At 34.7% G+C, this 22005-nt stretch overlaps 1 protein-coding gene across 1 annotated transcript; it reads left to right on the top strand.

The window, feature by feature from the left end:
- Positions 1 to 2507: 2507 nt before the first annotated feature.
- LOC139880605 (putative pentatricopeptide repeat-containing protein At5g40405) lies at positions 2508 to 5299 on the top strand. The gene is made up of 3 exons (XM_071865490.1): positions 2508 to 2586; positions 3266 to 3363; positions 3446 to 5299. The coding sequence occupies exons 2-3, from the start codon at positions 3282 to 3284 to the stop codon at positions 4927 to 4929; spliced, it is 1566 nt and encodes a 521-aa protein (XP_071721591.1). The 5' UTR covers positions 2508 to 2586; positions 3266 to 3281; the 3' UTR covers positions 4930 to 5299.
- The last annotated feature ends 16706 nt before the right edge of the window (positions 5300 to 22005 follow it).

Below are 22005 nucleotides of genomic sequence, written 5' to 3'. Positions count from 1 at the left end.
TTTTGTCTTGAATTTTCAGCCTTGTTATTTTTGAAAGACACTTGAAAAGCACCTTCAACCTTTTCTTCAGATCTCATAGAGACCCTTTGTTCTTGTGCTTGAATCTTGCTAGTTAGTTCAGAAACTGTAAGCTTACTAACATCACAAGATTCTTCTATTGCGGAAATTTTGGCTTCAAACTTTTGAGGAACACTTATCATTATTTTCTCCACCACTTTCTGGTCTGAAATCTTGTCACCATGAAATCTAATTTGATTAACAACATCCATTATTCGCGATGAATAATCTTTTACGAGTTCATCATCGTTCATTTTCAACAATTCAAACTCTCGTCTGAGAGTCAATAATCTGACAGCTTTTACTCTATCAGAACCTTCATAGGTATCTTGGATTTTATCCCACACAGCTTTTGGTGTGTCCAAGTCCATTATTGAGGTGAAAATTTGATCAGCAAGTCCTGAATGTAAACAGGTAAGTGCCTTATCTTTCTTCAGCAACTCTTCTTCATAATTTCTTAGTTGAGCAACAGTTGGGTTTGCTCTGAGTGCTGGAGGATCTTCATCAGTCTCTACAACCTTCCATAAATCTTGAGACTTCAAATATGTCTTCATCTTTACTGCCCAAATATGATAGTGCAATCCATTAAATAATGGAATTGCTGGAGCAGTTGAACTAGATGCCATGTCTAGTTTAAAATTTCTTTATCGTGAATAAAACGGCCCCTTAAGAAGAGAGCTCTGATACCATTGTAAATGTTCAAGAATAGAATAGAATTCTACACTTGAAAGATTAAAATAGCAAGACTTTGTTGCTAAGTAGATTAGAATAAATAATGGAAGTGTAGAATAGAAATACTTAGAAGATTGAGTGCATTATTTGAAGATTTGTTATCTTATACAACTCTTGATTACAACTCCTATTTATAGCTACAAAAAGCTAACTTTCTTAACCTCTAAGAAAACTTAAGAGGTAAGTATCACGAATATCGATAATTTCTTAACAACTAAGGATACTAAAATATCTATGTATCCTTAATGGATAAGAATACTTAATAGCTAAGAATCCTTAATGGATAAGAATCCTTAATGGCTAAGTATCCTTAATGGATAAGAATCCTTAATGGATAAGATTACTTAATGGATAAGTATCCTTAATGGATATAAATACTTAAAGACTAAGAATACTTAATAGCTAAGAAAACTTAATAGCTAAGTTTTCTTAGTAACTAAGTTTACATAACATAAGACAAATGTCTAATAACAAGCTTAGATACGCTAACACATAACTGATTGATTCAAAAGTTTAAATTAACCTCGCTTGAATGAAAATAATATATTCAATAATTATTCTGAATGAACGCTTTAAGTGACATAATATTAACGTATTAACCAATTAAATAACAAAAATATATTTGTTTAATAATTGTTCTGGATATAATTTAATGACGAGATTGTAAGAAAACGAAAGTTTTTAATGGTTAAAAGACGACTTTAAATTGTTTGGCACAGATCTTCATATTATTCAACGCCACTTATTATTCACATGTTATAACAAACGCGTTAACTGTTGAACGATTCTTCATTTATTAAGTTGAAAAAATTTCAAACACAACTTAAAGGAATGTTTACTTTTCACTAAATGATATGTTTCCGTACAACTCTTATTTCAGTAAGTAAAATTGATGTTTTTTTATCACATAATCTTTCACTTAATCTGAATATTTATATGTTTCTAGAAGACATAGAATCAGACACCCCTTTTCAAATAGAGACAAATGGAAACAGAGGCAAAGTAAGAAAAAGTAAACAACACTAAGTCTAGCTCGAATTCTTTGAGTCTAATCGATCTTAAAACCCAAGTCATTGGAATCGTCAGCAGATAACATACTAGATTATGCACGATTATACATTAATGTATGTAAAATAGAGAAAATAAAATTTTGTTCAGTTTAATCGAAGAGAATAGAAGTACTTTTGCTCGTATTTTAGTACTTTGACCCCTTTTTTTTATTACCTAGATGTGTAATTAGAGAATATGAGACCTTGAGCCTTTTCTTGCTACTTAGATGTGTAGGCTTGTAGCTAGAGAGTATGAGACCTTATGAAACATCACAAGCTTTTTTTTGTGTGGAAAACTTCAACTATTATAACCACAACTATTCATCAACCGATGAAGGAACCAATCAAATGAAACAAGGAAACGACTTGAAACGCCTTGCTCACTACAAGCTACTTACGAAACAACCCAACCAAGGGCTAGCCTAGCCGCAAAAACGAAGGAAAAACGCTTAACAAGCCACCAAACCACAGAACAAGAGAGAAACCAAGCTACAAGAAAACATTACTTGCTATTATGCGACGTTGGTAATGTTAACCGAAATTCGTAACCAACAAATTAGGTTGGGGATTGAAAGGTAAAATTCACATATCACAAAGGATCTAAAATGAAAAAAACTAATTCTCTTCATTTCTTGACTCACTTATATTGTAATTTGTAACCACATCGACATCGACTTCATCGTTCAGGCTACCGGGCGGCATCTTATTTTGTCGACGTTGATCTTCGGAGAATCATTTTGCAGGTTTGTGTTACTTTATTCTTTTCATTTCTGGTTTGAAGTTAATCTAGGGTTTATATTCTAATTGACTGTTGATTTTGCAATTGTTTTGCTTCATTTCCTCCAATAGCAGCATCAATTGCACCATATTTGAATCTAAATCTATATAATTCATTAAGTTATTTGTTAATATAAAAAAAAAAAAGTAACTTGTTTAAATTTCCTTCACTATCAGATCAAATCTTAAATTATTGGTTGGCATAATAAATCTTGTAATTTGTTTTAGTACAGCTTACGCAGCTCATTAACCTAAAATTATTCGAGAAAGTATTTGCGTAACAAGAGTTTATCGTGTTGTGATAACCAGCCCCTCAAAAAAGCTTAGCCTTATTTAAGTTTAGGGCACTGACCTCAAACTTTTTTTTTTTTTTTTTTTTTTTTTTTTTAACCTTAATTTACTAGTTGATCATCAGTGCAATAGATTTCTAATAGTTTTCATAAAATCCCTGACTAAATGGTTGTTTATGTGCGAAAATGTTCTTAATAGTTGATATCATAAAGATTAGTATGTGGTACTTGTGTGTGTAAATGTTTACTTCTTAATGGTGATTCTGATTAGATTAAAGTCACCTTCGGTAACTTGTTGTATAATAATTGAAGTGGCTTACTTTAAGTCCTTTATTAGTTTGATTCATCTATACTGGTATGAGTTACAAAGGGGACGATGAATTTTGCAGCTTTGTTGTGTAAGAGATTAACTGTTAGTGACTTGGTTACAAGAATCCCTCTCTACAGTTCCGCAGCTGGTATTTAACATTTCAAAGCTTTCAGCATTCATTCATTTGCTTGTAGTTTATGGTAACAAGTTGTGAAATTATTGAATCATAGATGTGACTGGAGATGGATTAAACATGCAAGCTTTGAGAAATTTCTTGAGAAACCCAACTATTTCAATTGTAGAAACATGCAAAAGCCTAACGGAAATCAACCAAATACATTCTCAATTACTAGTCAATGGTTTCATCAATGAACCAGAACTTGTGTCAAAATTTGCTGCATCAATTGCACTAAAACACCCACACAATATTCATTATTCCGTTCAACTCTTGAACCAATGTGAGAACCCTACTATCTTTGCTTTAAATTCTTTAATTAGGGTTTACTCCAAAACCTCAACTCCTGAAAAAAGTTTTCATTTTTATAAAAGAATTCTTAATTTAAATAAGAAACCTGATAATTACACCTTTACATTCTTAATTAAATCTTGTGTTAGTCTAATGGTTGATAAGGCTTTAGGATTGGGTGTACATGGAGCTGTGTTAAAATACGGGTTGGATCATGACCCACATCTTCAAAGCGGATTAATCTACATGTATGCTGAAATGGGGTTTCTCGGTGAGATAAAAGATCTGTTCTTGAATGTAAATAAGCCTGATTTGGTAACAAAAACAGCAATGGTGGCTGCCTGTGCAAAATTAGGGGATATTGGATTTGCACGCCAGCTGTTTGATAAAATGCCTAAGAGGGATGTCGTTGCTTGGAATGCTATGATATCAGGGTATGTTCAGTTTGGGAAGCCGTTGAACGCATTAAAGTTGTTTTCCGAGATGGAAAGGAAGGGGTTGAAGGTTAACGAGGCTTCGATGGTTTCAGTGTTGTCTGCTTGCACACATTTAAGTGATTTGAGAACAGGACAATGGGCACATAGATATATAAAGTCTAATAGGCTAAAAATTGACTTGACACTAGGTAGTGCACTTGTGCATATGTATGCAAAGTGTGGGTATATCGACATGGCTATGGAAGTGTTTTGGGGGATGAAAGAAAAGAATGTGTATACATGGAGTTGTGCCATTGGAGGACTAGCAATGAATGGTTATGGTGAAAAGTGTCTCGAGCTTTATAAACTTATGCTACAAGAAAACATCCAACCAAATGGGGTTACATTTACGTCAGTCTTAAAGGGTTGCACCATATTAGGCTTAGTTGAAGAAGGTTGTAAGCATTTTCAATCAATGATAAAAGAGTATGGGATCGAACCACAACTTGAGCATTATGGATGTATGGTTGATTTATATGGTTTATCTGGACGTTTAGACGAAGCCTTAAAGTTCATTTATAGCATGCCAATTGCACCCCATGCGGGAGCTTGGGGTGCTTTGCTTAATGGTAGCAAAATTCATAAAAATATGGAATTGGCTGAACTTGCATCTAGAAAATTGGTTGAACTAGAAGCCAAGAATGACGGTGCATACGTGCAGTTATCGAATGTTTATGCTGGTTTTAACAAATGGGATAGTGTTGATGATGTGAGGCTTAAAATGAAGTCACAAAGCATCGCAAAGGTCCCGGGCGTTAGCATAATCGACTAGAGATAGAAAGTTGTTTTCTAGTTGTCATGATTTATTATAGATATATGGGTGGATATGGATCACGAGAGATTGAACATTATGAATATGAACGAAAAATCCAAAATAAAATGGCCATTTACCAATATTAACCGTATTATTAACTCCTTAAGATTTTTTTTTTCTATTTATAATAGCATAATTTTTACACAATGAGCATATTAATACGTTAATAAAAATTAGTCATATACGGAGGGACTAATCATGGTTCAACGGTGAATACTGAACCATTTAGCATATAACGTGTTTGTTTCTAACATTTGAATGACATATGGTACTGAATGGTTCAACATTCATTACTGAACCATTCAGCGTTGGAATATCTCTTAACTATAATACACATGAATTTTATGTAATATATTATGTTCAACTTATATTAAGAACACTTATTAAATAACTATTTTTGTAATTTTTATTCATGTTTAAAGTTAATGAGGTAATTTTACATCAGTTATATTATTCATTCAAAATAATTATCAAATATGTTATTGTTATTCAGAAACAGCTTAATTCAGAACATTTAAATCCTTTATATAATGAACCATCAGTTTTAAATCATTAGTTTTATCCCAAGGCAATCTTAATTATATTAAAAATCAACATCTAAAGTACAAAAGATCCAAATGTTTATACTTTAAACAACTTTTAAAAGAAAAACGAGTTCACATATACTTTAAACAACTTTTAAAAGAAAAACAAGTTTATATATATATATATATATATATATTAGAGGGATTAAATGAGAACTTTTTTTTTGTGTGAGAACTCTGAGAACTCAAAAATACACTGAAATTCGAGCAAAAAAGGGAAATTCGAGCAAAAATGGGACACGGCCGAACAAAAAAGGAGCAATTCGAGCAAAATATGGGACAATGACGAACAAAAAAAGTGATTCGAACAAAAAAAAGGCGGGCGAACAAATTTGTGTTCTACATTTTTGATAGTCGAACAAAAAAATGTAGAACACACTGGTAGTCGAACAAAATGCTAATATTCGAACAAAAATGTGTTCTACATTTTGAAATTCGAACAAAAAATAAAAAAATAATAAATAATAATTTTTTTTTTTTGCTCGACTATGAATTTTTTGTTCGTCTGTGTTTTTGAATTTTGCTCGAATTTCTTTTTTTTGCTCGCCCGTGCACCTTTTTTGCTCGAATTTTAGTGTATTTGAAGTGTTTTTGGAGTTCCTAGAGTTCTCACACTAAAAAAGTTCTCACTAGATCATCTCCTTATATATATATATATATATATATATATATATATATATATATATATATATATATATATATATATATATATTGTACACTTAATGTGTTAAACCCGTTTATAATCACTCATCCTAATCCTATTTCCTTGACCTATATTAATGGAGTGATTACTTGAAAAAGAAATCGTGTTTGGTCACATGGGAGTGAGAATGTCTTTCGAAAGATGTGGAAGACTTGGGTATCACACCTATTCGAGTTAAACATTTAGCTATGCTAGCTAAGTGGTGGGTGAAAATGAACTCCAACAAACAACACCTTTGGAAATCGATAGTCGTAACATCATTTGGAAGTTCTTTTCGGGAGAAAATTGTGAATGATGTATCTTCTCTTAACACGTATCAATTATCTCCGTTGTGGAAAGATTTAATCGGTTTAAAAAGATCAATTCTTTAGATAGGATAGTTGGATCGAGTTGTTGGAAATGGAAGTTAGGCGATGGTTTGCTCATTTCTTTTTGGTATGATTCATGAATAGACAACCGGGAGCTTAAAGATGAATTCCCTTCACTTTTTCGCATCTGCTTCGTTCAAACAGCATCCGTTAAACATTTCAGATTCTCTTCATCAGTCAACTATTCTCAAATAGGATGGGACCTGCACTTAACGCTTCCGCTGCCACACTATGACTATATAAAAGCCGCGGAACTAAGTTATTTTGGATCATTTCAAGTCTCATTTCTTTTTGGTATGATTCATGAATAGACAACCGGGAGCTTAAAGATGAATTCCCTTCACTTTTTCGCATCTGCTTCGTTAAAATAGCATCCGTTAAACATTTCAGATTCTCTTCATCAGTCAACTATTCTCAAATAGGATGGGACCAGCACTTAACGCTTCCGCTGCCACACTATGACTATATAAAAGCCGTGGAACTATGTTATTTTGGATCATTTCAAGTTTACCGATCATGAGGCTGACAGAGTTGTATGGTGGCCTGCAACCAACTAGGTATACTCTGTTTCTAATTCTATTCGAATTATCGTGCACTCTGGAAATATTTTTCCGCCGATTTGGCCCAAGTTAATATGGGGGAATAAAGTCTCATCCAAAATCATGTTATTTTATTGGTTAGCGATCAAGAAAAGCATCCCCGTTAGAGATATTTTGCAACGTAGACACATCTCGCCTCTTTCTCAATCTAATCTATGTGTTTAATGCATAACCGAGGTCGAAACTATCGATCACCCTTTAATGCATTGCAAGTGGTGGCCTAGAATTTGGTCGAATCTCGTTCGGTTGTGGAACATTAGATCGGTTATGTCGGCCTCGATCGTTGAATATTCGTTCGATTGGTATCACGGAATGGGCATAAACGCTAACAAATTTTGGAAGTTGATCGGTCTCGCGACCATTTGGGCAATATGGATGGCTCGTAATGATTACATTCTCAATGGGAAATTTATTTGCCGATCGGTTATTGTACTAAACATCAAATTAAAAGTGTTTCTTTGGACTTCTAGTCTCAATTTTTACTATGGCCTTCAAACTCATGTATGAGAATTCAATCCCATCTTTTTATGTCAACAAATCTAGCTTTATTTATAAGTTTGTTTGTTTCTTGTAAGTCTACAAGAGTTGGTTTCTTTCATTGTAACTCTTATTGGTCTCTTTTTTCGCAAAAAAAAAGAAAAAAAAAAGAAAGAAAAGAAAGATAAATAAATAAATAAATACATACCAGTGAAATGACCCGTGAAATTACGGGTTTGTCAAAAGATATTTATATAATTAACATGAATAATAATCACCCGCAAAGCAAGGATTTTGACATGATATTACATCTACAGCAGAATCCCTTTGAGAAAGACAGCCTGAAAGAAGAAAGGGCATTACTTCAAATCCTTGATAAGGGCATCGACTGAGTTGGCGAAATATGTGTTGCATCTACAGGGCTAAACCTTCTTGATATTCAGTAGGCAACACCTAGCAGTGTCCCTCCATGTATACAGTTACTTACACACAAGAAGCCTTATAAGAATATATAGATAACAATACATAAATGAATTCATGCATTCTAGGAGTATATATTACTAAGACATTAGATATCGTGAAGTTTGTACCCACATATAAATATATTGATTACCAAATAAATAGTTGACTTCAAATTGGTAAAATGGATTACCATCATATTAGTAAATAGTTTACTTCAAATTGGTCTACAGTATCTAACTCGTTTGGGTACTTAAACGAAATCGACAGCTAATTAAAACCATATTTAAAATGTAACATTTCCCCTACTACCAATACAAACACTACCTATTTTCTACAATACCTATTTTCTACATCTTTTTACAGGTCCATGTTTCATAGTCAAACCTGTTAACCTCATCTCTTTCGGGTTGTCGGGTTTAGTATAACCCCAGTTCACTTGGAACCTCGTGATTTACCAGTTGGCTAGCTAAACATGCATCTCTTTTTGTCTTCTTTCCTCATCCATCTTCTCATAATGCCATCACTCTTATCTGATCTTGAGCTGCAAAGGCAAACAAATACCAATAATATCACCCATAGGTGAGAATTTTGACCCACTGATTTATAGATGGACATTTTGATAATTGGAATATCCCAAACGGGCCAAATCAATTCAAAGACCAACCTTTGAAAGTTATGGCGAACAATCCTACCGATATCACTTTATCATCAATGCCCATTTTCTGCTTTGTCCGCTCAAATATCACCTCTTCAACCGAGCCAACTCTGACTAAAATACAATGTGCACGATTCTCTGCTTGTTAATATATCTGCGAATTCCAGTCACTATCAAATATAATGACAATATCAGTCGTTTATAAATTGAGACCAATACCTCCTTGCACATGAAGAAACATGTGATGCAGCAGCTAGAAGGCATCCAGTTACCAACTCATATATACTGTATAAATTTTGAAATGATGTCTTTCTTTTACTTGTTCATAAGATACACCCTCCACCTAAAGAAAGAAAACATGTGGTCCAATTCTCAGTCCACATAGTATTTTTTTGTTTACCGGCATTTAATTTGTAACCTTTAGAGTATAAGCTTTCGAAGATCTTGGGAAAAAACATTTAATTTACCGGCACTTAATTTGTAACCTTTACCGGCATTTAATTTTTTACCGGCATTTAATTTTTTTTACCGGCTTCAAGATGCTTGGGGAAAAACATAGCTTACATCTTTATATTTCCTCAAGCTCTTTCGAAGATCTAGCTCTTTAGAAATTCTTCATTACCGTGTATGCATAATACACATTAAACAATACAGTTGAGGCATAGAAGCATATATAAAGCAACAAAGATGCAAATCGAGACTTTAAACCAGTTATACATTATACAAAATATCGTATGAAACAGGAGAATAAATAAGATGCTGAGTCATGTTATAAATCTCTTAGTACTTGAATATTAAACTGTATGTAATCTAGAGTGTATCATAGCATGAGCATAGTGGTAAGAAGCTAACAACCATTCATACTAAACAATCAAACTAAAAGTTATCATAACATGTGATGGAACTTTCACCATGCCGAGTAAATGGTAAGATATTACGTCAACCACCTCACTAAAGTGAATGACAAACACTTGAATATTATACACAATCAATGATTTCATTTAAATCTAACTAATGAACTAAACAAAAAACTCATGTAAACCTCAAGTTAAAAGCAATAAAGTCGTACACTTCTCTTGTCTCTTGTAGAAAACTTAAAGCCATTCCCATCTAAGATTCCCAACATCAAAACCTATTTTAGATTTATTAATATCTATAAGTTGTACTAATATTAATATCAAATATCAAAAACCTTTATAAGAAAATTCAAGTGGAGCCATGGAAATACCTTGTTAGGTCTTCAAATTCAAAGCCCGATTATCAAGTGTCATTTCATTGAACATTTTATGTGCAAATATTCTCAAATTTCCTAGATAATACACACAATATGAATTTACATCAGCCAGATAACAAATAATAATTGGAATATGCTAAAATTGCATATATATATATATATATATATATATATATATATATAGGGGCAGAATCAATGGAGAAGTAACCAATCGGGGGGAAGCAAATTTTTTTTTTTCTCGTTTTTTGGAATTTTTTTTTCCGGCATCAAGATCACACAAAAATATGAACATTTAGAAAAGACACTTCGTGATGAATGTTATTATTTAGGCGGAAAAAAAGATCGACAAAAATAACATTCAAGATAATATTGTTCGTGAAGAATATGAACGTTTTTTTCATGTTTTGTGAAGTAAAATTTAGCCCGATTTAGAGTTTAGGGTTTGGTGTTTTGGGTTTATGGAACTCTAAACCGTTCGTGTTAAAAACTCAATCTAAATCCTAAATCTAAACCCTGAATCTAAACCCTAAACCCTAAATTTCTAAACCCTAATATCTAACCCTATAAACCCTAATATCTAAACCCTAATAGCTAAAACCTCAACATACGTTCGAAAAACATGATAATTGCTATATATTACTTCTTCGAGCGTTTTTCCGCCAAAATAAAAACATTTGAGACGCCCCGTACAAATCCATCGTGTATGGTTCATCAACAACAGGATCATTACAAGGTCAAATACTATATGCTGTTTCAAAATAAGTTTGCATTCATAAGAAAAGGTGACGTCATAACCAACGTCAAATGTTTAACAACCGATAGTGTGCTTCTACGAATAGAAAGCGATAATAATAGTACGTGACCCATATGTCGTTACAAATTCATTGTTCAAAAATAATAAAGTTTGAATGCAAAATAAATATTTCATGCCAAGACATCTCTAATAAGCGCAGCGGGAGTCTACAAAGCATGGCAACTACAGCGGAAGCAATCAAACCTTAAGCACATGAGAAAAACATGCTTAAAAACGTCAACACAAAGGTTGGTGAGCTATAGTTTAAGTATAACAGTAATGTAAGGAAGGCCACGAGATTTCAGTGTTTCAAAACAATATGAAAAGTATATGTATAACCGTGGGCACTTGGTAACTAACTTAACGTAAATAACACCCCCTAAAAGTATACTTGGCGAGTGCGTAAGTTTACGAAGTATTAAACACACGTTAAATGCTAGCGTTACTAGCCCGAGTGGGGATGTCAAACCTTATGGATCCATATCTAAAATTCGCGTTCACCGGTTCAAAGACCAATGACTAAACGTTACCGAGCTAAGGGGAAAGTTTATGCCGTTGTATAACCCACACATATATAAAGTTTAAGTACTCGTGCCTAGTATGTAAAACGTAAAATGCGCATGTATTCTCAGTTCTCAAAATAGTTAAAGTAAAAAAGGGATGCTATAACTCACAGTGGAAAGTAGTAAAAGTCGATACGCGGGAATAGTAAGCAAGTGGTTGGTCCGAAAGGTCCTCAACCTAAGTCAAAAGTTACTAAGTCAGTAAATCGTTCCCAAAGGTTTAAAATTATGTAAATTAGGTCTTAGGTACCATCATCATTCATCATTAAACAAAAAGTGTAAAGTAAGTTTTAAGTCAAGACTAGGGTTTAAAACAAGGACTGACTTCGTTCAGTCGCCACGACCTCTATACAAACTGAAATGGGGTGAGACCAGTGGCCATGGCTCCGTATGTGAGTCCCCTAGGTACTGACCAATTTTCAGAACCAAACTCGTCTTTGTTTGACCGTGGTGACGGTTTAAGTGCGAGTATGTCAGAAATTTCAGCATAATGTTAATAGGGTGTAGTGACTTTCGGGAGGCCATAGATCCTAAACCGTAACTCGGATTAAGACGAGGTCTAAACGGAAAATCATCTACTCGAACCGTAATAGCTGGAAATCAAATTTTCCAGTAGCCCAGGTTACTGATCATGTAAGACCCGAATATTTGTAGTGTATATAAGTGTAATGTTCGATACTTGAAACGGGGTTTTGGTTATATATTTAAAAGCAAGAAAGAAGCTGAACTGGAGGTGTCGTGCGCCGCGCGGCCTGGTGGCGCGCCGCGCCATCTGTCTGCGACAGATTCTCCTCTTCTTTTAAAATAGATATTTTGAGGGCATTTTGGTAAAATCACCTTGGGGTCCGAATTAAAGGCCTTAGGATCAGTTTGGTGAGCTCATTACTTCATTTCTCAACCACCAAACATCATCCATTCATTCTAGAGAGAGAGGGGGTGGTTAAGTGTGAGAAAGCTTAAATCGGGGAAGAAGAAGCTCATTTCGGGTTAGAACTCGGGAGTTAAAGTTGTTCATCTCCTCCTTAGCTACGTTTTGATTATTGTGGTAAGCCCTAAACTTGATTACCTTAGTTTAATGTGTTTAAGGGTTAGGGTTTGGGTTAGTATTGCACATAAAACCCATTTGTGAGTAATTTGGGGTTTTTGGGTAAGTTTGGGTCATGAAGACCCAATTGGTGACTAACTTAGGGTTTTGAAAGGGGTAAATGGGTCTTAAAGACCTAAGTAAATACTAATACACTTATAGTTAATGTTTGTGAGTGTGATTTGGGTTGTGGGTGACCCAAATGGGTGTGTTGACCTAGAAATGGGTCAAGTGGGTCTTTGATGACCTAGGTTGTCTTGCATGTATGAAAACGAGTTAACTTTGTGGTTAAAAGTGTGTTAATACCTTAATTGGCTAAAGTTAGGGTTTTTGGTGAAGTTAACCCATTATTAGGGTTAAAGGTGCAAAATGGGTCGGGATTGCACTTAGGGTCAAAAGACTCTAGATTGTTAAGTGAGTTGCTTGACCGACTTGAGTTGTGAATTGATTATGTGCTAAAATGTAATAGGTACGTTACATTGACGTTGCAAGTTCGGTTATCTTACACGAAGACTTCGAGGTGAGTGGAATAATTATATGCTTATGTATATAATGTATCTATTTGTTGTAGCGTGAAAGGTGTAGTGTCGAGGTGTTAAGACACCACGTTTCACGTGAAGAGTGTAGCATCGAGGTGTTAAGATGCCACTCGGGTGTAGCATCGAGGTGTTAAGATGCCACCTAGGAGTGTAGTGTCGAGGTATTAAGACACCACTCCGTAAAAATAATGAGTGATGCATCGATGTGTTAAGATGCCACTCGGGGTGATGTGCCGAGGTGTTAAGGTGACACCCTAGGGGTTAGTGGTGCGAGGTGTTAAGTGCCCTAACGGATGTTACGAACACCGATGGCGTTTTTGCGAGCGCCGTTCCCTTGTACTATTGGTTAACCATGGTTATTTGTGTTGTAAGCATATTATATTATTCGAGTTATATTTATATGCGGATGTTATGCTAGCTTGGGGGTATTGGTGAATTATAGCTTGTTATTGCGACGGTAAGCTAATGTTGTTTGCTAGCGCGTTTGCGGTTGTGTAAGTGTATGCAAGTAGGTATAATTATATATGTATTCGTATAATTATTGCATTCACTAAGCTTTGCTTACCCTCTCGTTGTTTACCATTTTATAGGTTCGGTTTTGGACAAAGGTAAGGGCATCGTTTTGGACTAGAGATCCCGCTTGATGCTAGGGGGACGCTTTTGGCTTTAGTAGCTCTTGGAGTTTGACCGATAGTTGGGTAGTTTAATCCCAAACGCCATGCTCATTGTGTAGTTTGGAACTTAAACTTTTTGGTGGTCGAAACTCGTAAATCGTATTAAACTCGTAAAACGGCCGTTGTGGGCCCCGCCTGTAAAACATTGATTTTATATTTGAAACAAGTTAGTTTTACATATTTGGATGTATGGTAAAAAGCGTTTCGTCTAAATGTGTCGGGAACTAGTCAATCTTTTTCGCATTTTGAGACTTTCCGGACAGTCCACTTTGGCGCGCCGCGCGGGTATGCTGCACAGGAAATTTTTTATTTATTTTGTATTTTCACGTGGTTTGGTCGAGGGTTGGTTTGGGTTGTTACAAGTGGTATCAGAGCATGGTCTAAGGGATTTAGGTGACTTGAGATAGGCGCCTAGACTTAGACTTTTTGTGTGTGCGCTATGCGGGACTTGTAAGACTTTGGGTCGGATCGGGATTGGTTTGTGCATAGGTTTATATAAACTAATCATGCGCTATTCGTTATGTATGTTTAGCGAGCATCGAGCGAGATGGACGTTGTACTAGCAAGTTAATGCGACGTGCTCGCGTAAAAATGATTAGCTACCATTGTTACGGGCGCAAATCGTGTCAAACAAGCAATGTACGACGATTGTTGAGCAAGATGGGGTAGTGTGGTGTATATGTATATACATACGAGTTATGTCTTTTGTTTCGCCGCTTAACCTACTTCGTTTTTGTAGTGACCCGAACTTTTCCATGTTTATATAAATTAATTAAGATTGATATTTACATGATTAAATGTTTCCAATATGTTAAGCAATCAAACTTGTTAAGACTTGATTAATTGAAATATGTTTCATATAGACAATTGACCACCCAAGTTGACCGGTGATTCACGAACGTTAAAACTTATAAAAACTATACGATGACATATATATGGTTATATAAATAGTTAACATGTTTTTATTATAAGTATGTATCTCATTAGGTATTTTAACAATGAGTTATATACATAAAAATGAGACTATTAATTTAAGAAACTCGAAAACGATATATATAACGATTATCGTTATAACAACGTCTTACTAGGTACATATGAATCATATTAAGATATTGATACACTTGGTTAATTATGTTAAATTATAAGTAAATATATTATTAAGTGTATTAACAATGAAATACATATGTAAAAATAAGGCTACTAACTTAATGATTTCGAAACGAGACATATATGTAACGATTATCGTTGTAACGACATTTAACTGTATATACATCATACTAAGATATATTATATATCATAATATCATGATAATATAATAATTTAACATCTCATTTGTTATAATAAACAATGGGTTAACAACATTCAACAAGATCGTTAACCTAAAGGTTTCAAAACAACATTTACATGTAACGACTAACGATGACTTAACGACTCAGTTAAAATGTATATACATGTAGTGTTTTAATATGTATTCATACACTTTTGAAAGACTTCAAGACACTTATCAAAATACTTCTACTTAACAAAAATGCTTACAATTACATCCTCGTTCAGTTTCATCAACAATTCTACTCGTATGCACCCGTATTCGTACTCGTACAATACACAGCTTTTAGATGTATGTACTATTGGTATATACACTCCAATGATCAGCTCTTAGCAGCCCATGTGAGTCACCTAACACATGTGGGAACCATCATTTGGCAACTAGCATGAAATATCTCATAAAATTACAAAAATATGAGTAATCATTCATGACTTATTTACATGAAAACAAAATTACATATCCTTTATATCTAATCCATACACCAACGACCAAAAACACCTACAAACACTTTCATTCTTCAATTTTATTCATCTAATTGATCTCTCTCAAGTTCTATCTTCAAGTTCTAAGTGTTCTTCATAAATTTCAAAAGTTCTAGTTTCATAAAATCAAGAATACTTTCAAGTTTGCTAGCTCACTTTCAATCTTGTAAGGTGATCATCCAACCTCAAGAAATCTTTGTTTCTTACAGTAGGTTATCATTCTAATACAAGGTAATAATCATATTCGAACTTTGGTTCAAATTTCTATAACTATAACAATCTTATTTCAAGTGATGATCTTACTTGAACTTGTTTTCGTGTCATGATTCTGCTTCAAGAACTTCGAGCCATCCAAGAATCCATTGAAGCTAGATCCATTTTTCTCTTTTCCAGTAGGTTTATCCAAGGAACTTAAGGTAGTAATGATGTTCATAACATCATTCGATTCATACATATAAAGCTATCTTATTCGAAGGTTTAAACTTGTAATCACTAGAACATAGTTTAGTTAATTCTAAACTTGTTCGCAAACAAAAGTTAATCCTTCTAACTTGACTTTTAAAATCAACTAAACACATGTTCTATATCTATATGATATGCTAACTTAATGATTTAAAACCTGGAAACACGAAAAACACCGTAAAACCGGATTTACGCCGTCGTAGTAACACCGCGGGCTGTTTTGGGTTAGTTAATTAAAAACTATGATAAACTTTGATTTAAAAGTTGTTATTCTGAGAAAATGATTTTTATTATGAACATGAAACTATATCCAAAAATTATGGTTAAACTCAAAGTGGAAGTATGTTTTCTAAAATGGTCATCTAGACGTCGTTCTTTCGACTGAAATGACTACCTTTACAAAAACGACTTGTAACTTATTTTTCCGACTATAAACCTATACATTTTCTGTTTAGATTCATAAAATATAGTTCAATATGAAACCATAGCAATTTGATTCACTCAAAACGGATTTAAAATGAAGAAGTTATGGGTAAAACAAGATTGGATAATTTTTCTCATTTTAGCTACGTGAAAATTGGTAACAAATCTATTCCAACCATAACTTAATCAACTTGTATTGTATATTATGTAATCTTGAGATACCATAGACACGTATACAATGTTTCGACCTATCATGTCGACACATCTATATATATTTCGGAACAACCATAGACACTCTATATGTGAATGTTGGAGTTAGCTATACAGGGTTGAGGTTGATTCCAAAATATATATAGTTTGAGTTGTGATCAATACTGAGATACGTATACACTGGGTCGTGGATTGATTCAAGATAATATTTATCAATTTATTTCTGTACATCTATCTGTGGACAACTAGTTGTAGGTTACTAACGAGGACAGCTGACTTAATAAACTTAAAACATCAAAATATATTAAAAGTGTTGTAAATATATTTTGAACATACTTTGATATATATATGTATATATTGTTATAGGTTCGCGAATCAACCAGTGGCCAAGTCTTACTTCCCGACGAAGTAAAAATCTGTGAAAGTGAGTTATAGTCCCACTTTTAAAATCTAATATTTTTGGGATGAGAATACATGCAGGTTTTATAAATGATTTACAAAATAGACACAAGTACGTGAAACTACATTCTATGGTTGAATTATCAAAATCGAATATGCCCCTTTTTATTAAGTCTGGTAATCTAAGAATTAGGGAACAGACACCCTAATTGACGCGAATCCTAAAGATAGATCTATTGGGCCTAACAAACCCCATCCAAAGTACCGGATGCTTTAGTACTTCGAAATTTATATCATATCCGAAGGGTGTCCCGGAATGATGGGGATATTCTTATATATGCATCTTGTTAATGTCGGTTACCAGGTGTTCACCATATGAATGATTTTTATCTCTATGTATGGGATGTGTATTGAAATATGAAATCTTGTGGTCTATTGTTACGATTTGATATATATAGGTTAAACCTATAACTCACCAACATTTTTTGTTGACGTTTAAAGCATGTTTATTCTCAGGTGAATATTAAGAGCTTCCGCTGTTGCATACTAAAATAAGGACAAGATTTGGAGTCCATGTTTGTATGATATTGTGTAAAAACTGCATTTAAGAAACTGATTTTGATGTAGCATATTTGTATTGTAAACCATTATGTAATGGTCGTGTGTAAACAGGATATTTTAGATTATCATTATTTGATAATCTACGTAAAGCTTTTTAAACCTTTATTTATGAAATAAAGGTTATGGTTGGTTTTAAAAATGAATGCAGTCTTTGAAAAATGTCTCATATAGAGGTCAAAACCTCGCAACGAAATCAATTAATATGGAACGTTTTTAATCAATAAGAACGGGACATTTCAGTTGGTATCCGAGCGTTGGTCTTAGAGAACCAGAATTTTGCATTAGTGTGTCTTATCGAGTTTGTTAGGATGCATTAGTAAGTCTGGACTTCGACCGTGTTTACTTGAAAAATGATTGCTTAACAAATTTTGTTGGAAACTATATATTTTTAACATGTGAATATTATATGATATATTAATCTCTTAACGCGTTTGATATTATGTGATAGATGTCTACCTCTAGAACAAGTCCCATTGACTCACATAATAATAATGAAGAGTCAAATGTAAATTGGAATGATTCGTGGACTGATTCACAAGTTCCCGAAGAGGAACCGGAAGAAGAGTCGGAACCGGAAGAAGAATCGGAACCGGAAGAAGAATCGGAACTGGATGAAGAAGTAGAACCGGTGGGGGAAATAATAAAACGGTTAAGTAAAAGAAAATCCTCAACCAACCGACCAAGGTTAATTATGGTCAATGGTGTTTCCGCCAAGGAAGCAAAATATTGGGAGGATTACCAATTTTCCGATGAATCGGATTCTGACGAGAATTCCGATGATGTTATAGAAATTACCCCAACTGAATTTAAAAAGGCAAAAGAAAATAATAAGGGAAAGGGCATAAAAATAGAGAAATCTAATTCCAACCCCAATGAACTTTATATGTATCGTCAACCCCCGAAGTCCTTAAGTTGTAACAATGACCCGGGAACCTCTAAACCACCAGGTTTTTCTAAACCAATGTGGATAACGACGGCTCGTATTAGGGGAACATCATATATCCCTAGAAACTTGGCAAAACGAACCAAAACCGAAGAAGAAGAAACAAGCGAGTCGGAATAAGATAGTTGTATTCGTGTGGTGTAATATATGTAATATAGTGTGCTTATGCTTTATGATATATGTAAAAATTGCTTGTATTAATAAGTATTTTTTTTTTATGAATCTAACTCTTGTCTATTTTACAGTATAAAAACACAAAATGGATAGACAACCCAATATTTTAAGAGACCTACCCGGAGACATGATTGATGAAATCTTGTCTAAAGTCGGTCAGAATTCTTCGGCACAACTATTTAAGGCGAGATCAGTTTGTAAGACATTCGAAGAACGTTCCAAAAATGTCTTGGTTTATAAGAGACTTTCATTTGAAAGATGGGGGATATCACATTGGGAAACCCATAAGTTACGATGTGTTTACTTTGACACATATATTGCGGGGAACCCAAATGCTATTTTACGCAACGGGTTAAGAAATTATTTTGACTCAATATATCCGAATATTGGACTTCGTGATTTAGAAAAAGCGGCTAACATGCAACATAAAGAAGCATGTTATGCTTACGGATTAGTAATGTTCGCTTCTCACCAAAGTGAGAACAAGAACATCGGGCTACAACTATTAAACAAAACGTTTCCACAAGTGACGGAGTCGGTAATTGGGGTAAGAAATGAGGTTTTTAGATTGTTACGGGACTGTTGGACATTACGTAACCCTCGTCCCTTTGACGACGTTATAACACGCTGCCTTATCAACGGCCATAACGGTTATGTTCCACAAGACCAAGGATGGGAAGTAGTCCTAGTAAAACCAGAATGCATGACTTGTTTCTGGACGTATGAATTACGTGTCTTTATTGCCTTTGCTGAACGACTTGTGTACTAGCTAGAATTATCTTCACAACTATCTTGTATCAAAGTTATTGTGTGCTATATTTCATGCTTTATGTAAAATAAGCGGTATTGTAAGTTTATAAAATATTGTATAAAAGTTTGAACGCGAAATATTATTATAATCAGTTTTTCATATAGAATTGTAGTAGTTGAATTGTATATTAGCTACTAAGTATGAACTTAACGGGTAGGTACTACCCAAATTTAAACTTATAAAACGCTAATATGAAGAAAAAGCTTTTATAAATGAGTTCATATTATGCTACGAAATACTATTAACTACTCTTAATATTCTGTATGATTAACTTGTTCCATTTAACTATTTTGAAGGAAATGGCACCGACTACTCGACACACCGTGAATATGAATGAAGAGGAATTCCGTACTTTTCTAGCTTCAAACATAGCCGCAGTACAGGCTGCGCTACATACCAACAATAACCTTGGATCTAGCAGGACAGGAAATCGTGTAGGATGCACCTACAAAGAATTCACTGCCTGCAAACCTTTGGAATTTGATAGAACCGAAGGACCGATCGGATTGAAACGGTGGACCGAGAAGGTTGAATCGGTGTTTGCCATAAGTAAGTGTACTGAAGAGGACAAAGTGAAGTACGCTACGCATACCTTCACAGGTTCTGCGTTAACATGGTGGAATACCTATCTAGAGCAAGTGGGACAAGACGATGCGTACGCACTACCGTGGTCAGCATTCAAGCACTTGATGAACGAGAAGTACCGTCCCAGAACCGAGGTTAATAAGCTCAAGACAGAACTTAGAGGGTTACGAACCCAAGGATTTGATATTACCACGTACGAAAGACGATTCACAGAATTGTGCCTATTGTGTCCGGGAGCATTCGAAGATGAGGAAGAGAAGATCGACGCGTTTGTGAAAGGATTACCGGAAAGAATCCAAGAAGATATAAGTTCACACGAGCCCGCCTCCATACAACAGGCATGTAGAATGGCTCACAAACTAGTGAACCAGATTGAAGAAAGAATTAAAGAACAGACTGCTGAAGAGGCCAATGTGAAGCAAGTCAAAAGAAAGTGGGAGGAAAACGGTGATAAGAATCACCAATACAACAACAACAGTAATTACAACAATAATCGCAACAATTATCCCAACAATCGCAACATCAATCGCAACTACAACAAACGGCCCAACAACAACAACAACAACAGCTACAATAATCATCCGAACAACAATAATAACCGCAACAACAACAACAATCAGAAGCAGCTATGCCAAAGGTGTGAAAAGTATCACTCGGGGTTCTGCACCAAATTTTGCAACAAGTGTAAAAGAAGTGGTCATAGCGCGGCGAAGTGTGATGTCTACGGACCAGGGGTTAACAGAACGAAAGGAACAAATGGTGTCGGAACGAGTAATGACGGAGCAAGTAGTGTCGGAGCAAGTTATGCCAATGTAGTTTGTTATAAATGTGGAAAACCGGGCCACATTATTAGAAATTGTCCGAACCAGGAGAACACGAATGGACAAGGCCGCGGAAGAGTTTTCAATATTAATGCGGCAGAGGCACAGGAAGACCCGGAGCTTGTTACGGGTACGTTTCTTATTGATAATAAATCTGCTTACGTTTTATTTGATTCGGGTGCGGATAGAAGCTATATGAGTAGAGATTTTTGTGCTAAATTAAGTTGTCCATTGACGCCTTTGGATAGTAAATTTTTACTCGAATTAGCAAATGGTAAATTAATTTCAGCAGATAATATATGTCGGAATCGAGAAATTAAACTGGTTAGCGAAACATTTAAGATTGATTTGATACCAGTAGAGTTAGGGAGTTTTGATGTGATAATCGGTATGGACTGGTTGAAAGAAGTGAAAGCAGAGATCGTTTGTTACAAAAATGCAATTCGCATTATACGAGAAAAAGGAAAACCCTTAATGGTGTACGGAGAAAAGGGCAACACGAAGCTACATCTTATTAGTAATTTGAAGGCACAAAAACTAATAAGAAAAGGTTGCTATGCTGTTCTAGCACACGTCAAGAAAGTACAAACTGAAGAAAAGAGCATCAATGATGTTCCCATTGCAAAAGAATTTCCCGATGTATTTCCGAAAGAATTACCGGGATTACCCCCACATCGATCCGTTGAATTTCAAATAGATCTTGTACCAGGAGCTGCACCAATAGCTCGTGCTCCTTACAGACTCGCACCCAGCGAGATGAAAGAACTACAAAGCCAATTACAAGAACTTTTAGAGCGTGGTTTCATTCGACCAAGCACATCACCGTGGGGAGCTCCTATTTTGTTTGTCAAGAAGAAAGATGGTACATTCAGGTTGTGTATCGACTACCGAGAGTTGAACAAACTTACCATCAAGAACCGCTACCCACTACCGAGAATCGATGACTTATTTGATCAACTACAAAGCTCGTCTGTTTATTCAAAGATTGACTTACGTTCCGGGTATCATCAAATGCGGGTGAAAGAAGATGATATTCCAAAG

Source organism: Rutidosis leptorrhynchoides, chromosome 1 (assembly GCF_046630445.1).
Source record: "Rutidosis leptorrhynchoides isolate AG116_Rl617_1_P2 chromosome 1, CSIRO_AGI_Rlap_v1, whole genome shotgun sequence".
NCBI classification, from domain to species: Eukaryota; Viridiplantae; Streptophyta; class Magnoliopsida; order Asterales; family Asteraceae; genus Rutidosis; species Rutidosis leptorrhynchoides.
The sequence above is the reverse complement of the archived record's forward strand: the minus strand, read 5'-3'. Positions and strand labels throughout refer to the sequence as shown.